The sequence below is a fragment of the Egretta garzetta genome, unplaced genomic scaffold (genome assembly GCF_000687185.1).
Source record: "Egretta garzetta isolate BGI_Z169 unplaced genomic scaffold, ASM68718v1 scaffold204, whole genome shotgun sequence".
NCBI lineage: Eukaryota > Metazoa > Chordata > Aves > Pelecaniformes > Ardeidae > Egretta > Egretta garzetta.
In genome coordinates, this window is record NW_009259424.1 from 2,667,047 (window position 1) to 2,687,060 (window position 20,014).

The 20,014-nt window shown below is 42.8% G+C and overlaps 1 protein-coding gene across 1 annotated transcript in view; it reads left to right on the forward strand.

The window, feature by feature from the left end:
* The window catches only part of JMJD1C (jumonji domain containing 1C), a 58,827-nt gene that overhangs the window by 19,185 nt on the left and 19,628 nt on the right, over positions 1–20,014 (forward strand). The window contains 10 exon segments of the mRNA XM_035892527.1: positions 3,662–3,786; positions 5,059–5,202; positions 5,320–5,512; positions 5,600–5,933; positions 5,935–7,222; positions 10,327–10,499; positions 10,830–13,039; positions 16,029–16,230; positions 17,988–18,202; positions 19,202–19,354. Coding sequence (XP_035748420.1) covers positions 3,662–3,786; positions 5,059–5,202; positions 5,320–5,512; positions 5,600–5,933; positions 5,935–7,222; positions 10,327–10,499; positions 10,830–13,039; positions 16,029–16,230; positions 17,988–18,202; positions 19,202–19,354 — 5,037 coding nt within the window.

A 20,014-nucleotide genomic window follows, 5' to 3' on the forward strand; every position in this document is an offset into this window, starting at 1 on the left:
GCTATATGAAAAGGAAACTAAACTTGGAGCTTGTTTATTGTATTTCATTAGAGTAACAATAGGACGACAATTAGAAAAGCCTATCTGTACACTGGTACAGAATCAATACTAGAGCAAAGCCCCAGCAATATTGAAGTAGTCATCTAAATGAAACTGCCAGCCCATCATCCACACAACTCGTTTACATCCCATCATTCCAGGAACTGTATTTTTGTCTTTCTGCATAAAAATTTATATAATTTCTCAAACAGATGTTAGGATGCTTAGAAGTGCACGAATTAGTAGTATCTGAGATGATGAGGTCAATCTAATCCAAACGTCCTTGCAGACTGGCTCTCCTTGTCTAAGGAGAAGCTGCAGTTGAAATCCACTTGCTCACCTGACGTGACGCAGTGTGGCCCGAGGACGGACGTGCTTCCTTGCGCAGTGACGTGCCACCCACCGCGAGGGCCTTTGCCGTGCCACCACCTCGGCCCCGTGGGACGGTGGTCAGCTGGCAGAGACTGTTCTCGCCTTCTCCTGGGGCATAATCTGCTCCCGGTCACAGAGACGTCGCAGTTGGCACAAACCTTTCAGTGGCTTACGGACAGCCCTCTAGCAGTGCTGGCTGCTGTAACCTAGTCGTGTCATCCCTCCTTTCTCTTCCCCTCCTTCCTCTGGTTTTCTTCACCTTCTCCATTATTATCATTTTCCTGTTCCCTGCAATTTAAGCAACACTTTCAGTTCTACCTTGTCTAGATGCATCTGTTAAGGTTGTTACCATATTCTCTTACTTCATCCTCTACAGCATTTTTAGGATCCAGCCTTTTCCGTGTTATCTCATGATGCTGAAGCCGTCATCTTGTATCTTACTATTTTCTTCTTTGACGACTAGCACTGCTAAAACGGCAGTTTATCTGAAGAAGGAGGAGGGCCAGAGATAAATGTTAAAATCGGGTTCCAAATGTTTGAAAAGAACCACGCCAGTTTGAGGAGGGGGAATTTTGGTCAAAACTGTTCCAATTATATGCAAGACTGAGACTAAGGAAAAAAATTGGCCCTCATGACCTTTTCTTTGGGCGGCAGTCACAGCAGTGTGCTTTGCAGTAGAGATTGTAGGTTTGGCAGGAAAGTAGTTTATTCCTTGTTTTAAAAAAAAACAAACTCCTCCCAAACTTGGCCAAGTGGAAAACTTTTGGGACAAATAAAACCAGTTCAAGGAACATAGTAAAGTGTCTTTGATTTTTAACAGTTAAAATCTTTTAATTCTTTTCTTCCTATTAGATTTATTATCACTACCATCTCTGAGGCTGCGTGTATAATAATCTTCTTGAAACACTGAGTGTGCTTCAGCCCTGAAGATATTTCCTGATAGTACTGCACAGGCTGTTTCAACAATGTGTAGCTGAGCGTGATTCAGCCAGGGACTGGAGACAAAGCCAGGCTTTTCCTGTAATGGCTGCTTGTGGCTGGGCTGGGCTGGGCTGGAGCTGAGCTGTCCTGTGTCGTATGACCGCAGTTTAATCTTTCTCCTTCTTCCCAGCACCCCAGCGGTAGATAAAGTCTCTTTTAAAAATAGATAGGATAACAGCTGGGATATGAAGGGCAGACATGGATTAGAACAGGGAGTAAGAGGAAAGAAATTGGCACTGGGTCAGTGCAGAAGAGTGTAACAGAATCTGGAAGCTGATGGAGAAAGGAGGATGGAGCCTGTAAGCTGAGAAGACTGGGAAAGGACTTGGAAGCCGGTGGCCTGGAATCGTAAATGCTAAAATGAGACAAGAAGCTGGGGAGAGGAGAGAGGCTGGTTCTGGTTATGCAAGAGCCTGAAAATCATTGTGCAGTTAACAGTAGGATGCGAGAGGGGAGGAGCTGGGATAGGAGAGGAGGAATGGGAAATTTGCACGGAAAGACAGGCAAAATTTTACTGAGACTGTCTGAACAAGGCAGAGCTTTGGGACAGCCATGAAAAGTTTGAGACGTGTTGGGTTGGGTCAGACTTGCCAGAAGTGTGGGAGCTGAGCTGGAGGCGTTTTGCAGGGGCATATGGAGTAAGGGTTGGAGAGAAGCCATCAGGAAATGTGTCCCCACGGGAACCCCATCTGATCCAAGATGAGGAATGTGAGACATAAGCTTGTAGATTCTTCCTCTTTTTCTGCCCATATGTATCAGTGATTGGCAGTGCCTGTGCTGGTGCACTTCTGACCCTTGTCTGTGCAGCTGGAAATGTGCTCCGGGGAGGAGCTGTCGCCGGTAGCTCAGGGGGCTCACTGGGTCTTGAGGTTTCAGTTGTGCAGTGAATGCTGTGGATGTGGGTGAAAAGGGTGCCATTACATGGTGTTTTTGTTTCCCAGCTGTTCTAAAACCTAGCTAATCACATGCAAAAGGTATTTCAAAAGGCCTTGGTAAGGTTCCAGAGTTAAACCCTAAGACCACTTGGAAATATCTACATTATTATTGCTTTTGCACTTCTCTTGATCTGTCAAGTGTTAAACACAATCCTTATGATCACAAACTTTCTCATGCAGAGAGTATAATGGACCCAGTCGTGTGAATATGGATATTTTACTTGAGAAGGCTCTCTCACCTCCAAGGTCCCTGGCCCCTTTGCTGCAGATGTTTGAGCTTGCTTAATGTACTGGGGAGGGACTGGAAAAAAATGATCTTCAGGAAAGATGGGGGAATGCTGGCCTTGCCTGTGTGGTTGAGCAACTAGGCATTCTTAAATCATTTAACTTGGGCTTTTTGTAGATTGTTACTGACTGATTTTGCTTCCATTCCTATATGCCTGACCTGGGGTTTGGTTGTGGAAGTAGTGAAACCCACACAGTTGGAACTGAACTCGGTGGCAGCATTGCTTGGTCATACAAGATGCCGCGTAAATATGAAATGCAATGAAACTTAGGGTCCTGGTGATCAAATGGGGCACTGAACATGAATAAAATTGTTGAATCTCAATTTCTGGGTCTTGAAACCAATTGTAAAATAAGTACTGTATCATACTGTCTCCCCACCGCCATGGGCTTTTGGAGGTGAATTAAACTGATCTTTTTGCAAAGGGACAGTGTGTGGGGTTTCTTTGCAGTTGACATATCAAAACAGGAGCTAAAGTCATAGCGTGTGTGTTTTTGAGTGTTCCTTGTGGCCATGGCAGGGACGGGATCACTCAGCTGCCTTTCCGACTGCTGTAATGGAGAGAAGCTCTGTGGTCACTTATGGGAAAGACTTGGCAGATGCAGAGCCTAACCACCGAGATGTAAATCTTTTCGCCAGCAAAGCATCTGGGCATGTGACTAGCCTGCTAAATAGCTTCTGTATAACCTGCTGCTGCCACTTTCTAGCCTTTCAGATTACTTTTCTGTGGTTGCTGTTTGAAGGCAGGAATTTTCCCATCGTTTGTCATCATGGTTGCAGAAAGATTTAGATAAGAAAATTGTATGTTGAAAATGTTAACATAATTGACCTTAAAGCATACTTAAATGTACCATTTGCATTTCAAAATGTCTTCCTGAATAAAAGTAAAATCCACAAGCAGTGCTGTGCCAGAATTGCCCATAGTTTGCTGTCCGTGCCATGCGCTGCATGTTTCCTATGAAGCTTAAAAAACCAGGAAAACCCCTTTATACTTTTTTTTTCCTCCCTGAATTTCTCAATGGCTTTTTTATTTCTTCCCCTTCTAAAGGTCCGTACTCCTTAAATGGTTATAGGGTGAGAGTGTACAGACAGGATTCTGCCACCCAGTGGTTCACTGGTATCATTACTCATCATGATCTCTTCACCCGCACTATGGTTGTTATGAATGACCAGGTGAGTTTGATTTGCGATACTCGGAAAACAAGCTTCAAGTAAACTACACGTTAAGAGTTTTAAAATTTTGTTGTGGTACCCTGAAAGACCCTGAGTTGTTCAGTTCCAGCAGGGCGAGTCACTGTGCTGAAACCACCGCATGACTTTGCATTGGAGTAGTGTTAACTAGCAGTTAAAGCCATCCTGAAGCTAAACATTTGTGCAATGTTATGATTAATACCAGTCCTCCAGTTTTGCTTTTCTTCTGCTGTCACTGTTTGACTACTGCAGTCTTTGAAGTGAAGCGATCTAGTTTTAAGAACTGGTCTCCCCTGTCAGCTCTGTTGAGAGTTTCTTTTCTCAACGCTGAAATCTTTTAGTGTATTACTTCTTTGCAGTAGCGATTACTTCTTCCAAGCAATTGAAATACCCACTTTCTGCAATTTATTGAGTTAAGCATTTACTGCAGCCCTAATTTACATTTACTGTGGTGGGTTTCAGATGTATTTCTGAAGTTGATATTACAAAAAGAATTACTGCTGGTATATTTAGTGGCAGTAATGAATTCTATTTCAGGAGACCAGAGTAATGACTCAACGTTAATATGGTGAATGACCCATCTGCCTTGAAATGTCTGACAAAATCATGTGTGACAATAAGGATTTAAGTCTAGCCTAATACTCAGATACATTCTTTCCCTTAATTTGCTCTAATTAATTTTCTCCAAATATTATTTTTTTCACTTTGTGACACATGGATTAAAGATCTAGTTAGCATTTCCTTCTTGCTGAAGTACCACCCCTCACTCGTAACACTCTGCCACTCTTAAGAGTTCTTCTGTCCAGTTTTGGTTCCTTTCTTTCAGCAGTTATGCTTTTGTTGGGAGCAATACTGTAACGTGCTTCTGCGGCGTATCTTACAGAATATTAAGTACATTTTTAAAATACTTGTATATTGGAATTGCTACTTAGGAGTTACTCTGTGGAGACCTCAGTGTCTCTTAATTTCAAATTTTCAGGTCATTGAAGGGGAAGGAAGTGGTGGTGGGGTACTTTTTAAAAAAAGACATTATTTTTACAGTGGTATGTAAAGACGTGTTTACTTTGGTTTTTACTCTATTCCCAGCCTTTGTTGAGAGTCATATGTCGGTTCTGCTTGTCAGGATTAAGTAGGCTTTTCTCTGATTAGTCTCAAGCACACAAAATAGACTGGTGAACTCCGATTCGGAAAATACAGATTGGGCAGTGCCTGAACATCTGCTGATTATTACTTTTTCTTTTTTTAATAAACCAGGTGTTAGAACCTCAGAATGTTGATCCTTCTATGGTTCAGATGACCTTTCTAGATGATGTTGTTCACTCTTTGTTGAAAGGTGAAAATATTGGCATCACTTCACGCCGACGGTCTCGTTCCAACCAGAACAGCAACACAGTCCACGTAGATACATTTATCTTTTTACCTAAGTATTTTCGTATATTATGAGTATTAAAAATATATGTTAAAGTCGCTAATTAAAATTGCATTTAAGTCCATTAATCACAAAATTATTTTCAGGGTCATTATACACGTGCGCAAGCAAATAGTCCCAGACCAGCAATGAATTCCCAAACTGCAGCACCAAAACAGAATTCTCACCAGCACCAGCAACAGAGGAATACTCGGCCAAATAAGAGGAAAGGCTCTGATAGCAGCATGCCTGATGAAGAGAAGATGAAAGAAGAAAGATACGAGTATATAGGTCGAGGAGGTAAAAGCAGTTATTGGAAAGGGAGGGAGAGCTTCTTAAAACCATATTAGACTGAAAATGTGATAGACATGTTTTTATCTCTTACAGAAAACCCCAAAACCAAAAATAAACACTTCCTTAGTAAAAGAAGAAAACCTGAAGAGGATGAAAAAAAATTGAATATGAAGAGACTGCGGACGGACAATATCTCAGATTACTCTGAGAGCAGTGACTCAGAAATTTCAAATAAAAGATTAACAGATTCGTCCTCAGAGCAAAATTCAGAAAATGAGTTAAAAAGCAAGAACACTTCAAAGATAAATGGAGAAGAAGGAAAATCCCAAACTATTGAGGGAGTAGAACAGACACTAACAGATAGACGGTCTCCATGGGATGAAATGCAGGAGGATAAAAAACATGAAGAGACAGAAAGACTGAAGTCATCCTTCTTAGCAGAATGCCAAGGATCCACATGTTCAAGAGTGCAATGCAGAAAAACATCATACTGCGGAATTAAAAAATGAGCAATTTATACCCAGACCTCCTACTCCGAAATGTGTTGTTGACATTACTAATGAAAACAACTCCGAAAAGGAGAGCCAAGATAATGCTGCAAGTACCTTTGGTTTGCAAACGGTTCAGAAAATAGAATCTCACAGCAGCGATTTAAAACAGCAGTTTGCAAATGCAAATTTCCTTGAAGCAAGAAAACAGGAAGCTGATCAAAGTTGGGTTAGCGGTGTTGTTAACAAAACGGATTTGATACAACCTGGGGTTGTAAAAACGTTACCAGTAAATGAACACTTAAATCCTGAAAAAGAAAAAGTGCAGTATGGCTCGTTTATGTCTTCGTTAAATGTAGCTTCTCTAGCAGAAGAGAGTAAACTGCATAAGCAAAGTCCAGTCCCCGATTCTGTGAAGTCAAAACCTAGTGCTTCAGTTGATCATCCTAAAACAAAGTCACCAGATGTTAAGCCTAAATTCACCCAATCTTCTGATACTGTGAAGTCTAAGGTTAGTTCCCAAAACAGCCACGCTACTGGATTAACAAGGTCAGCCAATAAAACTGATCATGATTTGCCTAGGTCTAGTTTTCATCCGGTTCCAGCTAGAGTTAGCGCTCTAGAAGCTACTAAAAGTCCTCTTATCATTGACAAGAATGAACATTTCACGGTGTACAGGGACCCCACTCTGATTGGACAAGAAACAGGAACTAATCACATTTCACCTTATTTGCATCAGCATAATTATCCTCTGCATTCCTCATCCCACCGAACCTGTTTAAATCCAAACGCTCATCATCCTGCATTAACTGGTTCATCCCATCTGCTAGCTGGGTCTTCAGCTCAGGCTCCCTTGTCCGCTATTAACACTCACCCCCTTAGTACCGCATCTCACCATTCTGTTCATCACCCTCATCTACTTCCTGCAGTGTTACCCGGAGTGCCTGCTGCCTCCTTGCTGGGTGGCCATCCGCGACTAGAGACTGCTCATGCTAGCAGCTTAAGCCATTTGGCATTAGCACACCAGCAGCAGCAACAGATGTTACAACACCAGTCTCCACATCTTCTTGGACAAGCTCATCCTTCTGCTTCCTATAATCAGCTAGGGCTTTATCCAATTATTTGGCAGTATCCAAACGGAACACATGCTTACTCAGGACTCGGTCTGCCCTCCTCCAAATGGGTCCACCCAGAAACTCCGGTTAACGCAGAGGCTTCCTTGAGAAGGGTAAGTTGTACTCATTTCTTAATGCAGTATTTAGTCAGGGCTAGTGTCTCCCAGAAGTCGTTTTCTAGATACGGACTGGGTAGTTTGTATCGCAGAGTGTGCGTCAGCGGTGGGGATTTTGAGTAGACACAGAACTAAAGTGTGGAGTGGAAATCCAGTAGTAACCACTGTCTCTGAGCAGACACGAGTAGGGAGTTCTTCCAGATTTCCTAAGTATTTTAAAGTAAGACAAAATGTTTGGGTTTTGTTTATGACCAAGTGAAGTCAACCAGCTGGTTTGGGACCTTGAGTCCACTGGCTGAATATTTGCTACATCAAACTCTGAAAACCATTAGGTAAGTTAAATACTAGGAGAAGTAGGAGAGTTGTCTTCATAATGAAATTTCATGTATGCTTGCTAAATAATGGAGAAAGGCAGAGACGGAAGGAGTCCTAAATCCAGTGGGAAGTTCTGAAGAGGAGTGCTTCAGCATTTATAAATATTTCTTGCACTGTACACCCTTTTTTCTTGCCTTTACACCTATCTGTGTACCCTCTCTTGGCATATCTTCTTCTCCCCTTCTGTTCCTGTTGACACACATCCCTGCCTTCCCATCTGCTTTCTACTCCTCTGTATTCAAGTCAGGGTGATTCCTCTGTCTGGATGCTGCGTATAACCACTGAAGTCTCAGAAGAAATGGTTTGTGTTTTCCAGCCCAGCGCCCAGTGCGGCGGCGGTGTTTGGCAGGCAGATATGGCAGTTACAGGAAAAGTTTTCTCAGCTCCTGCAGGCTTGGGATACGGCATGCTCTTTGCAGGCACCTTAGAGGAACAGCATAAGATGAAGCATGTGTAGTGCAGACAGAAACTTCAGAGAGCTTTACTGCCAGCTTCAATCAAACCTCCACTGAGCATGTGCATACTGATTTTTAGAGGCTTACAACTTGGCCTAATTTGGGCAGATTTTCAGAGGGACCACAAAAGGCATGTCGCTGACAGTGGTCCTTCTGCCAAATTGTAAGCCTTTGCGTCAAAGCTTAGAGTTTCTGAATGGTTATAGAGATTTTTTTTCTTTTTCATCATGGGGAAAGCTATTCTTCCCCAGCCTCATTCTTGAGAAAAGCCAAACCATTGTGGCTAAGTCTTTCCCAAACAGTCAGTTTGAGTTGGCCTTGTAATATGAAGTCAGTTTGATCTAAACCATGATAAAGTCAAACGCAGCAGAAAAGAAAAGCCTAAGAGAAAACTATAGGTGGATTTATCTTTTCATGTAGCTGCCTGCTCCACCCCATGCTGAAGTCCATTTTGAAGAACTTACGATAGACTCTGTTTTCACTTTGGCTGCCTGAACTATGCAGCCCTGCATACCGAGGCACGCAGCTTTTTAATTATGTTGATATGTGGCAATTGTCTTGTGGTGACTTGTCTTCTGGCTCTTGCGCTGGAGGCCTTTTTTAAATACGCCTTAGAAACCCAGAATGGGTGTTTCCAAAGTTGGTTTGCATGGCTGCCATGATTGCAGAAAGGGGTCTGTGTATCAGCTGTAACAGCAGCAGCAGCCACCCTGGGCTCGGGGCTGGGCCGTGTCTGTGTGCTGAAGGAAGTGTGCCCCCAAGCCCACCTTTTCCTACCATCCGCAGGCGGCTCTGGCAGCTCCTGTCCTTGGGCTGGGCCGTAGATGGTTGCAGGTGGAGTCATGAAGCTGTTTGGGCAATGCTTGGTGCTCCAGCAGATGTTCCCCAGCTCCTCTAGGGAGAAGGTGACGGGCCTTTTTTGCATAATACTTTAATACAGCTTACAGGCTATTCGTGGGAACTCACCACAGCGTGGGAACTACCAGCCTAGGCAACGTGTGCGCTAAAACTGTTAGTGCAAACCCAAGCGGTTGCTTTAAATATTCAAAAATACAGAAATCAGAACTTCAAAGTTGTAGCACCTGCAGATCTGTTCTGTGCTGCGTGCATGCGTCATGAGAGCTCTTGGCTCCCCTTCTGCTGCAGCAGTTCTCAACTGGGAGTTGCCAAGACTGGGGGGAAGGAGAGGGATGGACTGGTGAGGAGCAGAGGAGGGGAAGAGGTTCTAGGCAGTGTCTGAGTTAGGGGTGGGGCAGCACCGAGAGGCTTTGGGGTGCCCATGGGAGCTCTGCTCACTCTTGTCTCAGTCCCTTCTTGGCTTGTCCCTAGCACTTGAGCACCTCTTCAACGGGGTGCCCTGCCATTCCACTCTTGTGCGTGTTTCTTGTAAGCAGGTCTTGGAGAGAGGGAAAGGGGAGAGAGATGGGGCTGCTCTTGGTTTTTTCTGCAGAGTTGTTACACTGGTTTCAGAGAAGATACAAAAATAGAAACTTTCCCAAGTAGTCAATTAAAAACCAGTTTCATAAATTAAGACTGCCATGGTGTGTGTAAGCAAGGAGGTTGGTATTGCCCACTTTTTTGAGTATTTAGGTACACAGCACAAAATTGTGTGTACTGTGCATTTGCCATGGTGCAAAGTATGGCAGGCATCTATGTTTATGCTTTTAATAGCGTGCTGATGGTGAAATTATGCCAGATAAAAATGCCTGGCAAAATAAAGCAGATTAGTTATGATTATCGTACTTAATCATTTGGCTGGGGGAAGGAGAGGAACCATCCAAGAAAGAGATACTTCTGTCCCTTATATTGAGATTTGTTGTAAAGCTGGAAATGAACTTGTTTTCCAGAAATACTAAATGTATTTGTCTTTTGAAAGAAATACTTCTTGCAATTCATTGAAGAGCTAGTGGTCTGTTTGCTAGTAACTGAAGTGCTGTCAGACTATCATTGGTTTGCTAATTTTGATGAGCTTGAGATGCCGTTCTAGAATTAACTATTCGTGGTGAATACTTGAAAATTAAACAGTTCCAAGAATGCTTCTGAAATGTGTAAACTATTTTGTGTGCCCCAAGTCCAGGGGAAGTACAATCAGATGTTCCAGTTGATCAAAAAGTGACTTAAGATGTTAAATTTTATTTGCTGTGTATGATTTGGTGCTGAAATACATTACTTCACTCTGATCATTGGTAGGACTTGATACGATAACTCTTGTGGTCTCATGATTATTTTGAAATCTGATTTTATTTTTTTTGCTTTGGTTGGTGTTAACAGAATACTCCCAGCCCATGGTTACACCAGCCCACCCCGGTGACCTCAGCTGACAGCCTTGGTTTACTGAGTCACATTCCTGTGCGACCGTCCAGTGCAGATCCCCTTCGGCCTCTCAAACTGACAACGCATTCCAGCCCACCGTTGTCCAAAAGTATCGTAGAGCATCACAAAGAGTAAGTTTGCTGTTTAACTCTGTGTGAGAGTGTGCATTTCGGCAGCTGATGTTGTCTTACAGCTTCCTTTTAGTTTATTTGTAAACGTGGGTGCCTGTGATGGAGAAAAGCTTGTCAGTGTGCTGCAAAACAGACTCTGCCCTGTTGACTTGGAATGGTACTTGAGTTCCTGAGTCATCTGAAGACTTTTGAAAATTGTACCTAATATAAAGAAAAGTTTATTTTGTGTTAATGGATAACTTTGTTCAGGGCATGGGAAGAAAGGTCTTCCGTTTGGCACGTTGCGCTATGTTCAGACTAACCTGTGTCTGCTTAACCTTTTTCAAACAGAGAACTGGAGAGGAAAGCGTTTATTGAACCTGTACGTTCTGTTACAACCGCACCAGTAAAGACGGAGCTAGAGCAAAGCAGAACACAGACAGCAAAGGAGAGCCATATGCACAGACATTTTGCAGATCCAATGTTGAACCAGCTGCCAAGGCCACCACAGGAGACTGGGGAGCGACTGAGCAAATACAAAGAAGAACACAGGCGGATACTCCAAGAAAGTATTGAAGTTGCTCCTTTTACAGCTAAAATAAAGGCACTGGAGGGAGAGAGAGAGAACTATTCCAGGGTAACATCCTTATCTTCAAGTCCCAAGAGCCATTCGGTAAAATACGATAAAGACTCTGAACGCTCTGTGTCAGAACTGTATAAAATGAAGCATTCAGTTCCACAGAGCTTGCCGCAGAGTAACTATTTCACCACCTTGTCTAACAGCGTGGTAAATGAACCGCCAAGATCGTACCCTTCAAAGGAAGCTTCAAGTGCATATATTGATAAGCAAACTAATTGTCCTTCCACAGCAGCCAGTCCCCAGTCGCTCCCCTCTTACATTTCTTCTCTTTCAAAACCTCCACCTTTAATTAAGCACCAACCAGAGAGCGAAGGCTCTGCGAGCAAGATACCCGAGCAGCTTTCACAGTCAGTGCAGTCTCACTCTGTAAATTCTTTTAGGAGTGACAGCAGGAGCCCTACTCAGTTGTCAATCTCATCTTCAAATACACTCCGGAGTATGCCTGCCTTGCACAGAGCCCCCGTGTTTCACCCTCCTGTGCACCAGAACCTGGAGAAGAAGGAAAGCAGCTACAGCAGCCTTTCGCCTCCGACTCTAACTCCTGTTCAACCCGTTAACGCTGGTGGTGGCAAAATACAGGAGTTGCAGAAACCACCAACTTTAGTACCTGAGCCTAAGGAAGCTCAGACTGTTTACAAGGGCACTTCTGAACAGAATTTATCAGAAATCTGGAAGTCCAATAATGCCCCAAACAATGAAAAAGTGGATTGGCATGTTGAAAGAATGAGTGGAAAGTCACAGTCCGCTACAGCATCTGTTATTGTGCGTCCTCCTTCTAGCACGAAATACGATAGCGTACCAGTAATGCAGCCTGCTTCCAAAGATCGAGTTAGTGAGAGATCTTCAGCTGTGACAAATCAAGCAGATTGCCTGAAAACAGCGGAAGCCAGGGAGACTGGAAGAATCATTCTGCCAAATATGAACTCAGACAGTGCTCGCACACAGTATGAAAAGAAATTTCCAGCTGTCTCGCAAGGCAGCATTCCTCGTGCTGTCACCCCTACCACAACTATGATCTGCAGTACCAAAACGGATGTCACCGCATCGGCAGCAACAACTACCAGCGTGTCAAGCTGGGGTAGCTCAGAAGTGACTTACTCCTTATCGAACACGGTCTTGGCCTGCGCGCCGCTGGAGTGTACTGCCTCGAGAGCGGCAAGTCAGGCGGTGGCGCAGACCCAGGAATGCAAGGTCAGCACTCCAGCTCCGGTTACGCCCGCCGCTGGCAAGACAGGCAGCGCTGCTCAGCCCAGCTCGGGATTCTCCACCTCCACCGACTTTGTCCATTTGAAAAAGCACAAGGCAGCCTTGGCTGCAGCTCAGTTTAAAAGTAGTAACACCAGTGAGACCGAGTCCAACTCTGTGAAAAATCAGACATTTTCAACCTCTCTCTCCCTAGACAGTGCTATCGTCTGTAATACAATAAACAAAGCGAACTCTGTAGGCAGTGGGCAAACTTCCCAGACGAGTCAGCCAAACTACCACACTAAGCTGAAAAAGGCTTGGCTAACAAGACATTCAGAGGAAGATAAAAACACTAATAAAAAAGAGAATTCAGGGAACAGTGTTTCAGAAATTATTAAGCCATGTACTGTCAATTTAATAGCTTCTACATCAAATGATTTGCAGAATAACATAGATAGTAAAATCTTGGCAGATAAGTTTGCGAAGGAAGATAAGCACCCTCGGAGAAAAGCAAAACGAACTTATGAGTCTGGCTCTGAAAGCGGAGACTCTGATGAAAGCGAGAGCAAGTCAGAGCAAAGGACTAAACGGCAGCCCAAGCCAACTTACAAAAAGAAACAAAATGATTTGCAGAAAAAAAAGGGTGATGCAGAGGAAGAAGTAAAACCGAATGGTGTTCTTAGCAGGAGTGCCAAAGAAAAAAGCAAGCTGAAGTTACAGAGCGGCAGTAACAGCAGTGAGTATATTGGTCTGATTTGGAAGAGGCAGACTAATGCAAAGTCTAACAGCGTTAATCCTGGAGGGTTTGTCATGCATGATAGCTGGGAAAAGAGTTAAAAAGCACGCCTGTGTAAATTAGTAGGTCCAGATTTATCTGTCTTGAGGCCATTTGGAAACATCCTGGTTTAAGAAATTCAGCGGTTTGTATATATGTGCTAACAGACTGGTTCTTGGCCTAAAAATGAGCAGTAAACAAACTGGTTTGTGCTGTCCATCAGAATTCAACAGACTGGTGCATATAGTTCTGCCACTTGTGTTGAGAGAGAGAGAGAGAGAGAGAAAGATGTATTTTAAAAGACCTAATGCATTTATTTTTAGAGCGCTACTGGAGGGCGAGAATCTCTATTGTTGAACTTTAATTCATCCTTTGATCAGGAAGCCAGAGGCAGTTCCTTGAGAGCCTGATGCCACTCTGTTATGATTTGGTTAATTTAATGAAAGGTTTTAGAGAGAGCCATTTCACACTCCTAACTAGCATGTGTATTACATGGTGTTAACATCCCTCTTGTTTAAGGAATAAAGACGTTTAGGGAAATAGAAATTTCAATTTAAATGTAATGCTGTAGCATGTAGCAGATTGTAACTAGATTTATCTGAAAAGGGAAACTGGTCTGCCAGCATGAGGGATTTTATTTAAGAACTTAGCTTATTTTTTTATCCCAATTTATTCTTCTCCAAGGACTATTCTTTTGTCTTTGTTCGGGTTGAGTATGAGAAAAGTCTACCATTAAATTACTTTTCACAAGAAGTTTTAAGTACAGGTAGTAAGAAAATGAGTACTGCTCCCTGTAATTACATTCTCTGTCTTTTCACTGCCTAGTGTATAAAGTGACTCTCCTGGTATCTGAGAGGACTGGATGCCCGAGTTGTCCTGGGTGCTGGAAGTGTTGCAGTCTGTCTGAGGTGTTCTGGCTTGGGCCCAGTGGTAGTAGTATTACTCCCCTCCGCTCCCAGCTAAAGGGAAGATCAAGGAGAACATGCCTATAAAGTCTTTCCTGGTTTCACTTCTTGAAGTGAACTGTAAACGTATATGTGTAACATGTTAGGTCTTTATGACCTTTGTACTGTAGCAAAAGATTTTTTTTTTTTTTGTAGGCTTGTTGCAGAAGGATTGCTTACCTAAGTTAAGGGACGGCAGTCACTTCTTGTTTTGGCTAGTGGTACCTGAGTATGAAAGTGATACGTGATAATACATTATGGAACTGTTCCATGGAATTTAGGTCGGGAAATGGGTAGGAGTTGGTATTACATCCTGTTGTGAGTCGCACAGCTTGTGTTCTGCACATTAACAGCTTGGGCCCATCCTGTGGTAGCAGCTTCTTGTGCTTGCCACCCTCTTTTGAAATCTTAATAGACCTGTCCATTTCCCCTACCTGACCTATGAAATACATGAGCATTTCTGATACTCCTGTCAGTCTATCTTGAGAGCTTCGTTACAATTTCTGAGAGCATGCGCTGGTCAGAGATTTTCTTAAGAAAAGGACTTTCCACAAAGATTTATACAAAAATATAATCAATGTTGAGGAGCTTTCAGGAAAGCACAGGTCCTGTGTTTTTCCTGGGATGGCTGCCTTGGCTCCCCATGGGTGGCTGAAGATAACTGTGCTTCAGGATCAGGGGCTCGGTGGCAGTTTCACAGTGTGGGTGGTATCTGGATACTGCCAGGGTTGAAAACGGCTTTGTCCCGATGCCGTTTCGGAAAGCCCCGGGAGCCTGTGTGCTCGCCAGAGTGCTCAGAGCTCCAGGCTGCAAGGCCCCCTCCTGCAAAGCAAGACATTTTACAGTCCTGCAAGCCTTGGGGATCTTCCAAGTTCCTGCCCACAGAGCTTGAATTCTAGCAGCTCCCGGATGACTCCCAGGATCTCTGGTTCCAAGGCAGAAAACATTGTTTTGGACTAGCAAACCTGTACTTTTGCCTTTTCTACTCTCAAGTTTTCACCCAGTTACCACCATGCTCCTCGGATGAGTTGGGAGTGCGTTTTGTAGGTCATGAACTGAGGCACAGGCAGTCTGTCACTTGCAAGTTTGCACAAGTCATCTCTGGCAAAATACCGAGCTGAACCCAGGTACCAAGTCCAAAGTTAGCACCCTGACCTCTCTATCGTTCTACATCAGATCCCTGTTTACAGGCCATGAACTTTCAAGAGTAGTGGTAGATGAAATGACAAATACTCCTATCTATCCACAGATAAAACTGGTGCCACTTTTGAAAGTCATTAAAATGAAAGCCTGGTTAAATAACAGCATGGTTCAGTTTCAAAATGTGTATGTGAAAATTGCACGTATTACTCAATAGATTTGCTCCTCATGTTACTCGGTGTCGGGTCTGCTGACTTTCATATCAAAAATAGAATTGTAGTGCTTAGCCTTGCAAAGCCAACAAAGTTGACAAGAGTAAATGGATTCTGTTCTTCCTTATGCCGGATATTTTACATTAAGTTCAGATGAGTTATGTGTGATTGTCCTGCTCTTCTGTAATCATACCTGCATCGTTCAGCAAAAATAAATTCTGAAGAAGTAGGGTTTTTTTTTTTTTTAAGCTCTGGTTTCATTCATTAAATTGTTGCCTTTTTTGCATACATCTTCATTTGAAGCAGAATTCAAACCTTTCTTTCCTGCTGTATTGTATTTCTTCGCTTGTTTTGTGAGAAGGAGATTCTGAAGATGCTTTTAGTGCAACATTTGGTGAACGATATACCTAATACAAGAGCAGATACAGTGTCCTAGGTATTCCTCATGGCTCAGCAGGTAGTTAACTGTGCTTCTGCCTGTACAAGTCTAATTGGTAGCTATGCTTTTTAAACTTTGGTGCTGACAAATGGAAGTAATCATGAAATATGTTAGGCAGGCAACAAATTCAGAAGCATTGTCCGCTGACTGATCTGACTGGGTTCTGCGAATAGGGGCTGCCAGTACCTCATCTGAAACTCTTCTTCCTTTTGCAGCTGGTATACCTCGCTCAGTGTTAAAAGATTGGCGCAAAGTAAAGAAGCTGAAGCAAACGGGAGAGTCCTTTTTGCAGGATGATTCTTGCTCTGAAATAGGACCAAACTTGCAAAAATGCAGAGAATGTAGGCTAATAAGAAGTAAGAAAGGAGAAGAACCAACTCACTCACCGGTATTTTGTAGATTTTACTACTTTCGGCGGTAAGTACAGCTATTTCCTGACACTGTGGAGTTTTAACTTTTAAAAATAATACTGACGAAGGACTTGCATGCTTGAAAGCTTGTCTGATTTTTCTGGATCAGTCAGTCTGCCTGATAAAAGACACTGTCTAATTTAACAGCATTTACATTTGTATTTCTTACTTCTTTTGTGGATTCACTTTATTGCTGTTTAAAGCTTTATAGCAAAGACATCAGAACAGCTGCCCAGTGTACCTTAGGCAAGCAGAAAACACAGCACATCACCATTACACAGGTGTCTGACATTTGAAGTGGGATTTTCAAAAGGCGAGCTTCAGTCACTCTGGACAAGTTGTACAACCACATAGTTGCACTAATTCGTAATTGTTCTTTTGCCAGTATATGGTGGGAATGCTGCTCTGGGTTTCCTGGGAGTTTTCTAAGGACAGGGGAGTTGTGACCTCCTTTTTCACAATTACTGGCCAATCAAGAAAAACTCACAAGTTGGGAAGAAAATTTCCCAGGATGCAGCGTAGCATACATGGTGCAGGGAGAGCAGCTATCGAGACAGAACAAGGCGGCTTTCATTTGCACGTGGGTTGTGTTGTCAGTATGTACCCAACTTGTTTTAGACAGGAATTTATTCCCTGGATTGGGTATAATGTTTCATAACGAAGCTTTAGTTACAAGACTTGGTACTCTTACAGGAATCATTTCAAGGTTGGACTTGGAATACCTTCTACGCAAGATTATTTGCTTCCTAATGTGGCAGTGTCAGAGTTCTGGGTTTTTTTCTGCCCTGTATAAAAGAGAGAACATCAGTGATAAAGTTTTGCCAATTTTTTAAAACCCAGTTACGGAATAAAAAATTGGAATGTTTTGAATATAATGTGGTAAATTTTACAGCGGTTTAATTAATTTTCATTGTATTTAGATAGTAGGGATTGAATTGTAAACAAAGTTTGTGCTACTCTTGGAAGTCATTATTGTAACTGAAAATTCATTATTTCTTCTTGTTCACTAAATACACATCTGAGTATTGGTCTTGGTACTTAGTTCTGAATTCAGGACTATTTTACTGGCATTGCTGTAAAATTCCTTAACTATTATAATAATTGCATATGTATAATGAATTATCCTGTGTTATGCAAGATGGAATAATTAATTGTTACTGCTTAAAAATAGGCTAAATATAGGCAGGATTAGTGGAATGGTACTGGGTAGGATAACAGGAAAGCCTTTAGTTATTTTAAAGGTCAGAAATTAGCGGATACAAAAACGTTACCTTGTATTGGTGGTTTGTTCTGCCTAGAAAGACTTAAATATAGTGTTCAAACTCCTGGTTTCTGAGTTTGAGAGCAGTAGGAAAGAAAGATCTATAAAAGATGAGTCAGACTTGAGTGATTGTTGTTACAAACACTCTGAAAATTAAAGGTGAGGAATAGGTGGAACCAAACTTTGGCCAAAAAAAAAAAAAAGGATAATTTTCCTGTCTTCAATTTTAAAGCTGTAAGAAATGTTAGAGAGAATGAGGGGTAAACTGATTGCAGAAAGTGCCTAAAAAATTAGTTTTAGTTTTCATGCTTTCTTACTCTTGGTTTTAAAACCGTTTTTTGGCAGTAGGATTTATTTTTTAATTTAAAAATATGGCAGGATGCTAAAAAGGTAAAGAAAACCTACTTGTTGTAAGACATAAGCAGTCAGTTAAATTAGCAAGCAAACTGTAAATCTCAGAATATGATGATATATGCAGTTAAACTATCTGTTTTCATTTTTAGGTTATCTTTCAGTAAGAACGGAGTGGTTAGGATAGATGGTTTCTCCTCTCCTGATCAGTATGATGATGAAGCACTGAGTTTATGGACACATGAAAACTATGAAGATGATGAACTGGACCTAGAAACTTCTAAATACATTCTAGATATCATAGGTGATAAATTTTGTCAGTTAGTAACATCTGAGAAAACAGCCATGTCCTGGGTGAAAAAAGACGGTAAGGAAATCTCAAATGCTCTCAAGTGTTCTGCAGTTTTACTCCAGTGTTTGCGTTCATCATGGCCCATGGCTTCCTTTCGAGTAGCTCACTTCACCAGGCTGTCGCGCTGGATTTTCCTAGGCTATTTTGTAAGAGGGTATGTCGGGAAGGGGCAGGGACCTTCCTCAGTAAGCCAGCCCGTTCCCCCTCCCTGCGCTGGTGGCTGTGCTGGGCCAGGGCCAGGGCCAGGCTGCTGTTGGGGTTGGAACAGCCTTGGTTCCCAGCTTGGCTTCCAGCAATCCGGCCAGCTCCACGCCAAGCCCCACAGTGAGCCAGGTACCGACTCCTGCCAACAGACATTGTGTTTCTGACGTGTCTCCTTCCCAAAACAAAGGGGAATAATGTGACAGCGTGGGCCCCCGCAGAGCCTCCTCCCCACCAAAGCCACAGTCCTTCTGGCCCACAGCAGGTGGGCGCAGGCTTTAAACGGGCTGGTGGCTCTGCTGATTCCAGGCAGTACGAGGAGGAGGTGGGGCAGAAGGCAGAAGTACCAGCCCCAGCCAGGTCTCCAGGACAGGCACCTCCCTCCTGCCAACTTTAACCCATCCGACTCAGCAGTTTGGCTGCCTTTGAGATTAAACAAGTCCCATAGGCAGTCAGGTGAAAAGTCCAGCTCTCTTCATTGCATGGGGTTAAATGTATATGCTAAAGAAGTTTTTCTCTGTACTTGCAACCCGCTCATGTTGAGCAGAAATATTCTTTCTTTATTACTTCAGTATGTGTTTTTTGGATGCTTTGCTTTCTTTATAGTGTATTGACAGTAGCATTGATGGGGATGCTGTGTAATGCAACTAAGGGGGTAGATGTTGATGGTCTGTTTACGAAGGATCGCTTTCCTCCCCCCACATCCAGTTACATCTGAGGGGGAAATTATGAACGCTTCATCTATAAAGAACATTCATTCTGTGCTTTGCATTTAAATTTCAGTCCTTTTATTCTGCTTATTTTGTATTTCAGCCAAAATTGCATGGAAGAGAGCAGTGAGAGGAGTCCGTGAGATGTGTGATGCATGTGAAGCCACATTATTTAACATTCACTGGGTCTGCCAAAAATGTGGATTTGTGGTCTGCCTAGATTGTTACAAGGCAAAGGAAAGAAAAAGTTCTAGAGGTCAGTTCTTTATGAACTAGAGTATTGTGTATGCTGTTTATTCTCATTTGTTGTAGGGCTGCTGATCCACTAGTGTAACTGCCTTTCTGTAAAGTATCAAATTGCTGCTTGTGTGTTTTGATTTCTCTTAGATCTTTTTTGCCTCCTTTTTTGTCAGTAGATGTAGAATCAGTCATTCAGAAAGCAACTGCTGTGGGGGCTGTTCTAGGCCTTTGTCCGCTTCTCAGTCTTTTTGAGTGGATTGTCTTGGATTGCTCGTGCCTTGCCCCTCAAGGTTAAATTCTTGTTCTGGAGCTGTGAGACTGGCACTCCATTACACCTCCCTTGCTTTACGGGAACTCTTTGCTGTTAAGACGTGCCTTGATTTGAGCGCTTTCTGGAGTCCTCCCTTTAGAAGTACATGGTTTGCCGTACTGACTTAACAGCCTACTTTTTTTATTATAAAAAGAAGTGAATTGGAGAAAAATACTTCACATGGTATTTAAAATTAGCATTAGCGGAGGTTTCACAATCCAGCAGCCTACACGCATACTCGGTTTCATCGAATTCCTGTGCTTTAAAGGAAATGTCTAGCTTAGTCTGCAGTGAAGTGTAACAGGGCTGACTTGCAAACCTGTGATTTCTGAGTGACCCAGCCTGGTTGCAACCAAAAGCAGGAAT